At 37.9% G+C, this 14,165-nt stretch overlaps 1 protein-coding gene across 1 annotated transcript in view; it reads left to right on the plus strand.

The window, feature by feature from the left end:
- mcf2l2 (MCF.2 cell line derived transforming sequence-like 2) overlaps positions 1-14,165 on the plus strand; it is a 153,961-nt gene that overhangs the window by 61,743 nt on the left and 78,053 nt on the right. Inside the window, exons 2-6 of the mRNA XM_079650069.1 lie at positions 3,812-3,895; positions 9,179-9,293; positions 10,489-10,579; positions 11,776-11,889; positions 13,897-14,013. Coding sequence (XP_079506195.1) covers positions 3,812-3,895; positions 9,179-9,293; positions 10,489-10,579; positions 11,776-11,889; positions 13,897-14,013 — 521 coding nt within the window. The remainder of the gene's footprint in view (positions 1-3,811; positions 3,896-9,178; positions 9,294-10,488; positions 10,580-11,775; positions 11,890-13,896; positions 14,014-14,165) is intronic.

Genomic DNA, 14,165 nt, shown 5'->3' on the forward strand with positions numbered 1-14,165 from the left:
GTTCACCGGAGAGTGTTTTGTCTGTTCCAAGTTTATGTTAGACCTTGAAATAAAGGTTATATCAAGTGTTATCTGCGTTTGGGTCCTACCTGCTTCACTCATCGTATCAAGTCTACAGTAGCACTTCCTTTTTGGTTAGATTCCTGGTTAAGGTCTGTGGTAAACACAAGCTTATAAAATGTTCCTGTATTATTATACAACATAAAATATACCAGACAATACCATACTCAAAGAAGTGATTAAGACGTAAATAAACAAGACTACTTAATGTCATCATGCCGAATGTTAGCTATCTTTGGCTTAGCGGTGGCGTCATGGTGTCCCTGACCTAGCTTCTTTTTGGCCTAAACATTTCTAACAAGTGACTAAATGTAACTATGCAACGTTATCATGCCAAACATTAGCCACTTTAAGCTTAGCGGGGGTGATGTGGGGACCATGACCTAGTTTCCTTTTAGGCTAACAGTTGATAACAAGTGACTAATCTAGTCGAATGTTAGCTGCCTTTAGCTAGGCAATGGCGATGCACAGCCATTGGACCGTGATGTGGTTTGTTTATTTAAAGTCTAATGCTAGGTTTTTACTTCAGGCAATTGCATGTCAGCTTCAAAAATAATAAAAGTGGTAGGCCTATTAATATGTGGAGATGTTGCAGCTGAAAAAAACATGTGAGTATCATAAAAGCAGCCAGTCCTCCTACAAAAAACAACCATATAGGCCGATTGTTCATGCCCTTATTACGACCCAGAGACATGTTTTAAAGTGCATGTTGTTTCTTACACAACCAAGAGAGGTGCTCCAGTGGTCGTGTAAGAAACCACATGCTCCCGGCCCGTTCATTGCAAACGCTCCGGAGGGACGTTTATTCACAAATAACCCTCTGTGGAAAATCCTAAATTGTGGAATAGTTTGGACATTAAAATGCTTTTTGATTCGATTTCTGGCAAGAAGTGAATATTTTACTCTTAGAATCCACGTCCAGTCGATGTGTAGGATCTATAGTTTGATAGATATTACGAAGATGATTTGAGGTCTAGCCAGGATAACGTGTATGCAGCTTCCACGTAAAGTTAGCGTGGGTGAAAACAGTTTTCCCGGTCTTGAAATTTTCATCATAAAACCGGATATATTCCCCTCACTGTCAAATGATTACACAGTGATATCTGCATTACTCATCCACTAAAAAACATCAGTTTATCCTTGTTGATTACACAATATTGATTGGTTTAAATTCTGTACAATGCTTTTGTGTTTTTAACCTTCGATTCAGAGAAACAAATTGTTTTTTCGGAGTGTAGAGACTACAGTTTCCGAAGACACTACACTTACCAGAATCCCCAGCTATCGTTTGGGACTACAACATCCGCCTTGCTTTACAAACCCCGTGATTAGTCATCAAGCCCTGTGATTGGATGTTGGAGTGGCCGTGCGACAAGGTTACGCTGAGCGTCAAACAGCTCTATGAAATGGAATGGAACCACGGCAGACTTTTCAAAACTGGAATTGGACGGGTCCAGCCCCCGGGTCCAGCCCCCCCAGAACTACACATACTGGCTATTGTGTGTTTCGGAACATGTTATATGGCACGTCTCTTTATAAGACGTTTTCGTATTTCCCACAATTAGAAGTTGCCAGTATTAAACTGTGTACACCCTGGAGGTTTAGGGGATACGAAACACAGTGGTGTTATCAAATTTAAAACATATAATTAATAAATGGGTGAATTAATATACCCACATGACACCTAAGGTCATTAGACCTTTATTTAACAGCTGGTCTTATGTCTGTGACCCCTCCTGTTGTTAATTGATAAGCCTGAAACATGCAATTGTCAAGGTTCAGAGGCAAATTTTGCAAATATGGCAGTAGCCATCGATCATCTTAAGATAAGATAAGATATATTTTATTGATCCCAAGTTTTGGAAATGTTTTTGTTACAGCAGCATACTACCTTGTGTTTTGCACATCCTCCTGTTAATATCTTTGGACGTCCTGCACTAAACTGTTTTATTGTAGAGATCACTACAGTATCTTCTTGATATTTTCTATTCTATATTTCTATCATGCCTTCTACTTTCCCCCACTTTTGTATGTAGGCTACTCTCAATATTTAAATGTTTTCATCCAATAAAACGTATTCAACAACTAAATTCAATAACGTGCTTTAACCACTAGGCGGTGCGGGTTAGAAAGCCAGTGGTGTAGTTAATAAAACATAATATAATATCAAACATAATATGACTATTAACTTTATTGTGAAATTAAAACAGAACGGTAAAGGAAAATACAGTTTCAGTCTCTCGATTTGAAGCTTATGCATTGTACCATGAACCTGTATAGACCTGTAACAGTCAATTGCATGAGGAGTTGGAAAGGTAGTAAATAATATCTTTAAAAACTACAAAAAAATCCCTTTCTATCAGCTGTGCCCCGTTATGGTGTAAATATAACCTATCTACCAATTGGATCAAATATAAAAGTCAGCCGAATTAGTGTTGATAATGCAAGGAGACGTATTGTGGGAAAAGAAATGGAAGATGTTGTTTAATTGCTGATATATTTATGATTCACGTCACATATTCAGTTTTGGCAGCATTTCTTACAGTTTGTCGAAAGGTTTTCTGATCAGGGCTCTATAAATAAATATCTAAGGCAGATATGTAATATTTAATGCAACCGAACCATGTATTACAATGCCGTTATGTGATGACTTCCAAAGAGAAAAGCAAGAACACTCGGAATAAAGTATTATTATTTTTTTTTTTTAAGTTTTACCGATTTCATATCGCAAAAACACCATATCCCGACATGCATTGCGGCTAAAACAATCAATGTTTTAGCCTATCAAAACCTCTGAAAAAAGAAAGGTGTCTCTCAGAATCGAAAGAGAAAAACCTATGGGAAAAACACAAAAGCATTGTACACAATTTAAACCAATAAATGTTTTATAATTAACAAGGATAAACTGATGTTTTTTAGTTGATGAGTACTGCAGATATCTGTTAAATCATTGGATCATTGGTTTTATTATGAAAACGTTGAGACCGGAAATAATGTTTTCAACCCGTAACTTTACATGGAGGCTGCCGCAAACCTCAAATCATCTTCGTAATATCTATCAAACTATAGATCCTACATGTCGACTGGACGTGGATTCTAAAAGTACAATATACATTTCTCGCTAGAAATCTAATCAAAAAGCGTTTTAATGGCCAAACTATCCTACAATTTAGGATTTTACAGAGAGGGTTATTTGTGAATAAACTACCATCTGTAACGTTTGCATTCAACGGGGAGCCGAAGGTGCCTTTGCGATGCCAACTTCTGTTTCAGCCTATAGAAATATGTCAATATTGCACCACTCTAATGACACAGAAAAAGGCAATCCAAACAGGTTGTAACAACAGATATGGTTTAGGGACTGGTCCACATGTGTGCTACGTTTAAATATGGCAGTTGCGGTGATACTAGAACAGAGCAACATTGATATTGCCACAATTAAAATGAAAGGATGAAAAGGAGAACAGAAAAATATAAATGCAATATTCTGAGTTATGAGTTTCTTTAAATAATGCACATATCCCAACAAAACAATGAGAAGATGACAGATGTGAAGATGTTCATTTTGTATGTTTACCTGTCACGCAGGTCTGTCTGACTATATTTTTTGTATTATTTGAAGAATTTATCCCCCTGTTCCTCCTTTTACATTGTGCTGTAACTCTCACTCTGTGTTTCTCTGACTGTTTGTAATCCATGGATGTTGAACAGTGTCTCTAGCTCTATCTGATGAATGTATCTCTCGTTCCAGATGAGATCATGCAGCAGGAGATCCGGCCGCTGCTGGCTGTGGACATCATAGAGCAGCTCCACCGCCAGTTTGCCTCACTCTCAGGTACGGAACAAGACCCCACTGTATTCCAAACACTGTGAGGGCTCCTTACTTAGCCTAAAGCATTACATTAAGAATATTTTCAGAGCAACTGTGGGCAAGGAGGGTAGCTACTGTAGATATGACCTTCATTTAAACAGTTGAAATTGGTTAGCGACAAATAAAAAGGAAAATTCACTCTCAATATTAATTGGCATAGAATGGCAAGTGAATACATATTGTTTCAATTCAGTTATGGTGTTGCTATGAATATTATTTTATGCAATGGACATCAGTGCTGATTCAATGTGTGCCACAAATAAACCAGAAAACATTGTTATATCTTTCCAGTTGGCCAAAAGATATTTGCATGAATAAGTCCATGTGGAAATCAGTTTGAGCTGCCTCTTAATTTTAGCATTGCACTTACATGAAGTTGCACAACTCGAGAGAAAATGTTTTATAACATCAATAACCAGACATTCACTCCAGGGTTGTAGCTCATATTACACTGGATGTATCCCAGCTTAGCACCTCTAACTGCTAAATGCTTTGTCTTTTCAATCCTTTCTTCAACGTATTTTTTAGGCTTTCTGTAAATAAAAAAACACGTTGTCGGTCGTATGCCTTCGTAACCCCGGAGGAGAAAGCCCTGCTTATCTTTCATTATTTTATAAGACAGAAACACAGGATACTAGATTGGATTTAACGATAGCAGACCTTTAGGTTTAAAATTGGTGAAGTAGCCCCTTAACATCAAAACAGCCACATCACATACTGTAGACATGTTTGGTACCACATTCCCTGCTATCTTCTCCTACTATATAGGGGATTAACAGTGAAGTCACTCTATGTATGTGTCTCTACTGCATGGTATTACACAGCTTCACAAAGGCTCTACTGTATATTATTACTATGCTGTATTGTACATCAGAAAGACCCTCTTCTCCCCAGGTCTATACTGTAGGCTACTATAGACTCTGTTTCTCCCTTGCATGTACCATTAGGAGCCAACACTGTCATCATCCCCTAATTATGTTGTTTTGGAGCATTCTGTGTCTTACAGTATATCTCCTCATCCATATGGAAAATGGACTGTATTTATATAGAGTTTTTACAGTGATTGTTACCACACAGAGTGTTTTCACATAGTCAGTATTCACCCATTCACACACATTCATACAGAGGCAGAGGCTGCTACACCAGGTGCCACCTGTTCATGGAGACAAACCTCTATCTAAGCAACAGCTGCCCGTTTCTTTCCAAAAATGTCAGCAAGCTCTTATCCAATTCTTATATTATTGAATATTAACAATGTCTTCGTATTCAAAGTGCCAAATCCAGTGTCACTTCAAGCTTACAGGAACTAAAGATTTCCTTTTAAACCTGTGATAAGAATTGTATAATTGACAGAAGTCACAGAAATAAGGACTTTAAGTATTAAACTGCTGCTTGAGTTAAAATTATTGGAAGACGATCAAACCAAAGTAACAATGTTTTTTGGGGAAGAACACATAAATCCCTTAGGTTGACTCCTGAAGGAGAATAGAAGAGGACAAAAGACTGGTTTAATCCCACATATTGGAGCATTATATCTACATATATTTGCAAAAGAAAAACCTATGTGGTACTTAAGAACAATCTAATTTCATTTGTTTTCCCATGGTTGTTTTTCATTGGGAACAGAAGCTTTTCACTGCAGTCCAGCTGGAGGAAGTTATTGCTCCTGTCTCCCCAGCATTCACTCTTGGTTCCCTCAGACTTTCCGCATGTGGCACAGCAGCCGCTGTGGTTCTGCAAAGATGCTTCTCATTCCTTCTCTCGGTCGTTTTACAACATCAAAAATAACTACTGTTTTCAGAAATCCCCTTCTCAGCAGGACTTACCTTCAGAGACACTTACGTTTAACACAAGCAGAGTTTATGGCTTTGACCACATGTGTGGGTGTAGTCTTCTCAGCAGGATAGGGGTTGAATATTTTAGCCCTTTTTCCTTATATACAGTTTTTTGGACATGTGAACAGGAACCATTCTTTCTTAGATTGGTGGGAAATGGTTGTATAGCATAGTATATACTGAATTTACTGCAGGTTAAATTACCTTAGCGCAGACACAGAGCGGCAGAATGGAGAATGTATTACTAAAAGTTAACTAGAATGACTGCAATTTTGTATATTGCCACACTGAACTCAATGAACTCTGGTGGCCTTTACTATAGGAATCAGCAACCAGCAGAACAAATGTATACCAGCAGGGGGAGCCAAAGTATCTTTATAGGATACTCAAGAAAGTACAAGAAACATTTGTGGCATTTTCACTGCTTCTTTGCCACTTTAGTGTAGTTAACTGAACTGGTAAAAAAGAGTAGTCATTCATCCTTGTTTTTAACTATTGTTTTAGTTTTCCCCTACATATATACTTATCATATTGATTACATTGGCAAGGTCAACAACGTACTTGGTGTATAACATGTGATTCTGCCCCTAACCTTATCAAACCTTAAACGTTAAACCATCAGATTTATAATGTATTATAATCTCGAAACCATTTATTTCTGGTTGTTTCCGAGAAAAACGGAACCTCTGTACATGAATTATATGAATGGAGAACTGAAAAAATAAATAATTTTCTACAAATCAGCAGATGGTCACAAAGATAATTAAAACAGGATCTGAGAACATAAGCACTTTACACTTGTAATTAGGTTTATACATTTTCAGTGGCCGCCCGGGCACATTAACAGTGTTACACACTACATGGGTACAGACTACAGAGGCAGTGAAGATGGTTATAGAGACAGAATGCTTCTACAGAGGGAGCTGCACTGGATACAGTACACCTTATCCCCAAAGCATGAAGAGAATATTATTTGTTTAATGTTTTTTACCAATGGTTTTTCATGTTTGACTATCCTACATCATGAGATTGTGTGTACACAGATAGATGTGGCTCCCCCTGCTGGAATGAATTTATAGTGCTGGTTTCCTATAATAAACCCTACCTGGGTTTAGTAATTGTGAGAACTGCTAGAAAAAAAGCTCAGTAAGATGAATAAGTCAGTGCAATGTTAAAGTACTCTAAGATGTTTATTTTTCCATAATCTACACTCAGGATTCTGCACCCAGACCTCAAGGTTTGTGAGTTAAGAGCATTGTATCTTAGTTTTTTTTTAAAGCAATTCCATGCTCACTATTGATTCCTATTTACTTCACACTGAGGATGTCTTAATTAGAAATTATACACAGGTACATAGTTCATACATGGAAGGACAGAAATGTAGCAAACCTGCACTATGTTGTTTTAATTGTTAACCCAGAGGCAGCCCAATAAGCTAAAAATAATATATTTGCATATCTTTACTAATCGCAGGTGGTTTATAATATATATATATTTTCCCAGCAGACACAGAGCATCAAGGCATTAGTGTCTGCAGAAAATTGTATTGGAGAGGTGCAGCCGGATGTTTAGCTCAAGGTTGCCGCCTTGTGACTGTTTTGTAGAAGCAGGAGAGTTAGAGGAGTACATTTGGTTTTGAAGGTATTTCATTAAACTATTTTTCAAATTCAATGTTCGTAATGTTTCCTTTTTACGGCTCTAAGAGCAGAACTGTTTGGTTTCATTTCAGCTGGGCTCAAAAGCTACAGAGTCAATAAATGTGATACATTAAATAATGCCAAATACAATTCACAGATAGATCGATGTTCTTGATAAATGGTGAATCCGTGTAGTAACCAGTGGCGGCTGGTGGAAAATGTTTTAGGTGGGGCTGTGGAAATGGTGACCAAACAATACTAGAGGGGTCCGGGTGGATGCTCCCCCGGAATTTTTTTTTTTAGAAAAGACCCAAAAACCCGACAAATTGAGGCTTAAAAATATGAGAAGACTGATCAATACCTCCATAATCTTCAGTGTGGTCAGCTATGAATCTTCCAAAACTTCCAAACACCTTGTCCTGGACATAGTTTCTACAGTATAAACTGTGCAACAGTACAGTAGGCCCACACAAACTGCAGAACACCGGGGCTTTGGGAACACTCAAAATTACTTAAAATGATTTAATTCCCATTCAACCTGTTAAGGGGCTTTTTCCTCCCCTTTTTTTTCTCACAAAACTGTGTCTCAGGGCTTCTTAAAATGTAATAAACTATTCATGTGTCCTGCTCATTTAACAGGAAGAAACTCAGCTAACTGATGATATGAACCATGTTTACCGAAACAAAACACAAGTCTCACAAGAAGCGTCTAAATGAGCCTTGAGCGAAAAAATGCTAACGCAATCTAGATATAAATCAATCGATACACTTATCGGATATGCACAATTAAACAAGCTTAGCTAACAAGCTGAGATTCCACAGATTCTATAAATATAAGTATCATCACTGAGCGATCAGAACTCGCGACAGGGGAAGCAAATACAGACATCACACAATGTAGCTTTAGGTAGCAAAACACGGAGATATGCTCACCTTTAGCTGTTATTCTGATCAAAAACGAGAAAAACGCTGCTGAAGGTTAATCCATAGGTTAATCTAATGTGTTTGTCACTTTGAAAAAAATATTGATCATCCATAATTCCATTTTTATGTCAAAAACTGAGTTTTCATATTAGCTGCTAATGATAGCTTCCAGAGTGTATGACAGCTTCCTGTTTTGTCTCCTTGGATACGAGTCCAAACAACTCACAGACTGCACCGGGCGCTGACCTAGGCGCCCTGTGACCATCAGATTTGACGACGCTGATAGGCTGAAATTATGTTTCGGCGGCATAGTTTAAAGATAACAACAGTTGGCTTCTGCTGCACTTGCTGCACTCTCGTCTGAGCACTGTGCATAGCGCCCAGATGAGAGAGGGTAATGATACACGGGCAAGGCCAGGCAGGAAACATGTGATTTATCAGTAACTTTAGACATCGTAACACAATTTTAAACGAGATATTATTGTAGATTATACATTTTACTGATACCAATTATATAATATTTACCTTATTTATTAAAAATAAAACATATATTTTTTAAATATATATTTTTTTATTTTGAATGTGGGAAGAGGGGGGGCAGCGCCCCTAGCGCCCCTATGGGCCGACCACCACTGGTAATAACATGCAGTATACTCAAATACAGTTTCATCGTGAATGATTCCTTATTTTGGGGAGAGCAGCTAATGTGGTAACATTCAATAAAAACATCCATGTGGTGTGGTGTGATGTTTAAAGGCGTCATTATCAATTCTAAACATAAAGGTAATTCCACAATAGTCAAACCCATCACATAATAAGAGTAAATGTTGTGTGTTGTGTTTTTGTTGCAGGAGGGCGAGGGAAAGATGGCGCCCCCATCATTATTTTCCCAGAGTACTCGAGCTTCAGTGAGGTGCCGGAGGAAGACTTCCTCAATGTCGTTACCTACCTGACCAGCATACCCAGGTACGCACACTCTCAAACAGACATCTTTATAAAAGCCTTTACATATTATGGGAAATCCCAAAACTAACTCCCAAATATCATATGATAGGAGCTTTTATTGTGAAAGGTAATACATGGTTTCAGACCAAGTCTACAGTACCATACTCTCTAAATCAGGGGGGTCCAAACTGTTTTCACTGAGAGCCACAAACAGAAAAACATACGAAGGGTTGGGCCCCTCACTAGAGGTGAGGTCTATTCCCTTATAAGTTAGATTCACAAAATCAGTCAGATGTAGTTAATTATTCTAGATAATTTAATATTTTTTAAGAAAAACAGCCTACATCACAGCTCTCAATAGGGTTTAACTTATTTTTTTGCAAACAGTGTCAACAGCTCATTCCTTAAAACAGAAGCCTCAGATTGCTTATAATAATGGGAAATAGGAAGGGTATATTTCAGGCTTGTTATCCAAATGGTTATTGTTTTTTGTTTTTATCAACTAAGATTTGTTAGAAAATGATTTCATGAAAAAAAAAAACACAGAATGTATTGAAAAATTGGGCTTATTAACACATGAATGCTGTGTAATATATGTTTACATATATATTTAAGAAGTACAATATAAGAAAAGCACACATTTCAGGTGTTGGCAATTCTCCATTACACCTTTTGAATTTGCTTTGTGCCACAGTTGGCCCCCGGGCCGTAGTTTGGACCCCACTGATTTCGAAGGTCGCAATACATAGTTATATAAATATGTGTCATCAGTCAATGTCTAATGCAGGATGCCTCAAATACCAGGATGTTCTACTGAATCTCTCTGGCTATCTGTCAAACAAACCCTTGAGCAGCAGATATATGAACAAAGGGGCAAAGTCTAAGACATATTGTAATGAAGAAGTATTATGGTCCCAAAACAACCTGATGCTGGGCCCCACACCATCCCACTCTTTTTGCATTGTGTAGTTTTTATATATTGAAAATCTATCTGACCTCAACAATTCTGTGTTTTTTCACTGCAGTAAAATCTTTTAAAAATACTCTATATTTCTGGAACTATAGCAGTGAAGCTATTGTTTGTTTTTATTTAATGTGCAAGATGTTTGTGCGTCAGCTTAGTTCTACTGTGTCAGATTCAGCAAGCAGTAAAGTGTACTTTACACACCGATGCACAAAGCAGCAGCCCAGTTACATGTTTCCCTCCTGTATCCAGCCTGGATGCTGCCAGTATCGGCTTCATCATCGTCATGGACCGGCGGAAGGACAAATGGAGCTCAGTGAAGGCCTCTCTGTCCAGGATCGCTGTAAGTTCTCCAACACATTCATATTCGAATCATCATATACATACATTTGTACCTATACATAAACAAATGTTTGTCTCATACATACATACCTTTCAAGTTCCCAACCGGAGGTACAGGGACCCCTAGGGCTACTGAGGGGGATTGCAGGGGCTACGTAGAAAGATTAGTGATTGCAATTTATTTACACACAAAAAAGCAATTTAAAATATATTCTCTTAGCCTCAGAGCTTAAGAAAGACAAGCAAGCTCAAGTGTCTAATTCAAAGCTCTAGTCTTGACAAAGACGTAGAAACTGCCGGAAGTCTTAATATTATTATTTTTCACTGACAAGTGTAAATGTCAAGTTTAAAGGCGTTGGTATTAAAGGGGAGTTATACAAGTGATTTTCATTTGTGGGTCAGTTGGGTTGAATACGCTAACACAAGAACAAATTTAGGTGAATCATCACAGATGAGTGAGGGGGTTCTTGTGCAATCGGGCCTATTTTGACCAGTACACAATTAACGCGAATCCTCAAGCTGTGACTTTTAAACTTGAGGATTGTGAGATCTTTTCTGCTTTTTGTGAGAATCCCTGTCATGTCTGTCTGCAGCTGCTGCTGTTTACATTTGAATTGTTATTGAGTTGTTTCCTTTTTTCCGCGTGATTCTTATAGGGCTTTAGTTTAGTTTATAATGAGTGCTATGATAAGCTGAATATGTCTCAGGAATGTATTGTTGGTTTGGACAGAAGGACTTGTGGTTGTTAATAGCATTTACCAAGCAGAGAGAAATCATTCAAGGAGATGAATGAACACCGGTAATTATATTAATAATATGACACTCCTCTCACTCTACTTGTGATGATCACTGAGGTAATATACGTGCATTAGCAATTTTAAAAGGAAATGAATCTTGAGTTTCAAGGCCGCACAGGAAGTCTTTTTAATGAAATGTTACAAGCAGTATGAGTCAGCAGTGTGTTCTGCATTAGCTTACAGACATGTTGAGCTACATTGACCTGTCACTGAGTCCGATTTCTCAGAATAAACAGCTGTAATAATTTGGCCCTTTAAAGTGTTAAATACAAGAAATACACGCATTCTGGTCCCAGGAATGTCCTCCCAGTTAGTGTAGCCTGGTTGAATTAAATGACTAAATTAATGTGTATCAAAGGATTGGATGTATTGTAAATGTGCATGTGGTCGTGTTATCCAGGTGGCGTTTCCTGGAAACCTGCAGCTGGTGTTGGTGCTGAGGCCATCCAGGTTCTTTCAGAGGGCCATATCAGATATTGGGTTCAAGATGCACAAAGACGACTTTAAAATGAAGGTACCGGTAAGCATGCTTCAGTACCAACAACTTAGACTCTATCAACTGCTATCATTAGAAAACAATTACTTCTCTCTTTGTTAAACAGAGTGTTTAGAGACTTCAAAATAAATGCATGACAAATCAATGTTGCATGAAATTAACTGATATACAGGGTTGGGTTTTAACGGAATACATGTAACGGCGTTAATCAGAATACAAAAATCAAGTAACTGTATTCAGCTCGCGTTACATTTGAAAAACGAGTAATCTGATTATAGCTACTTTCGTAAACCTGAAGTGAATACATTTTGGAATTATTGTTGGAAAAGTTTCCTCACAAAATGTAATATTCATTACCGGCAGATCTGTGTGCACGGCGCTGCAGCGTGTCTGTGAGAGAGAGAGAGAGAGAGAGAGAGAGAGAGAGAGAGAGAGAGAGAGAGAGAGAGAGAGAGAGAGAGAGAGAGAGAGAGAGAGACAGAGACAGAGACAGACAGACAGACAGACAGACAGAGACTTGCATGGGGCAAGTGACTGGAAAAGGAAAAAGTTTTAAAAGTTATTACTTCGTTTCAGATAATATTAATAACAATAATAATAATAATAATTCAATCTATTTAGAGGCGCCTATCAAAGCACCCAAGGACACCTTACAATTCATAACGTATTCTAAGGAAAGGTTTAAGACAGGACAAAGAATGCAGTCTGGGTGATGTTTTTTATGTGGGGTGCAGATGAGAGGGAGCTGTCCAGAATGACACCAAGATGTTATGTTTGAGTTCTTGATAAGCCATTAAAACAGTAACATAAGTGTCTCCTGTTCACCAAAACATACCCATCTGTTATGGAAAAAGAAAGTACTCCAAAAGTATTCTAAAAGTAATCTGAACACGTAACTGTAACTGTATTCGGATTACTTTCAGAGCCATGTATTCAGTATTCAGTAACTAATTACATTTACAAAGTAACCCTCCCAACCCTGCTGATATACTATACTTAGCATGTGAAAAAGACGATTTGATTGTAAATAGTTTTTCAAGATCTCCACGTTGCCATGAATTAAATGTTGGGAGAGAAATGCTAAAGCTCTTATATAGTCATTTCTGAGCCTAAAATATGTCAAATCTAAACCACAGTGATTTCTAAAACCCACAAATATAAAAGGGAAAGAAAAGGACACCATGACCTCAGCTGGGCTTCTATGATAGCAACCGCCCTATGAACCACATCTCGTTTTCACTCCTCTGGCCGCACACTGCAAGATGAAGAACACTTTTTATGCTCCTGCTTTCACGTCTTCACACCCGGATGTGTTTAAAAAAAATAGCAAAAATAAGAAAGAAAAGGGAAACATAAATGATAACTAAACCTGTGTAGATTTCAAATGTTCTAGGAGCATATATTGAACCAAAACTCGGATAAAAACAACATCCAGAAAAAAGAAATGTCTGAGAACTGTGTAACGAACAGGATATACAAACTGTACATAATAGCTGTGTTTTCAGTGCTATTAAGGCAGGGTTAGGGTTGAATTTAAATGGGTGCTCCAGTAATTTAGTATTTTATTTTCTATTTGTTTAGAGGACTCAAGAGACACATTTAAAGGAATGGTCAAAATGAATGCAGCAGAGACTTTGATATGTGGCTTTTGGTTCCTTGTATGAGCCTCCAAAAACATTGAAGCCTAACATTTCCGCAATGCATCTCCCATGGGTCTTCATGCCTGATAAATGTCTTTCAAACTCCATGTCCCAAATTTGAAACTCAGTATTTTAGTTATTATTATTTTGACATGGCAGACAAAGTCCTGTTGATATACCTAGTGTTTCTCTTCTGGTGTTCATGACATCAAACTGAAGTTGAATGGTAAATCAGGAAACTTCCCTTACAAAGACTGACAAGCCACTTCTCCGTAATTGAGACTGGTTTGCCAATTAACTCATTAGTGCTACCACAATCACTGTCACTGTTACACAATGTAGGTCATGATCAAACGCTTGAAGTAATGTTCTGAATGTGTTGCAGATCGTGATGCTGAACTCATTGTCAGACCTGCACAGCTATGTGGATAAGGGCCAGCTGACGCGGGAGCTGGGAGGATCTCTGGAATACTGTCACAGTCAGTGGATACACCACCGCACTGTGAGTTAACACACAGTAATACAAACTGTCCACCTGAAATGCCTAGTGATTTGCTGCAACCCATTTTCCCCTCAGGGACAAATAAACAAATACTATGTTCATTTTAATATTAGTGATTCCAATTCCAATTTCCATATGGTGCCTTCTTCCTC

Source organism: Notothenia rossii, assembly GCF_949606895.1.
Source record: "Notothenia rossii genome assembly, chromosome: 1".
NCBI classification, from domain to species: Eukaryota; Metazoa; Chordata; class Actinopteri; order Perciformes; family Nototheniidae; genus Notothenia; species Notothenia rossii.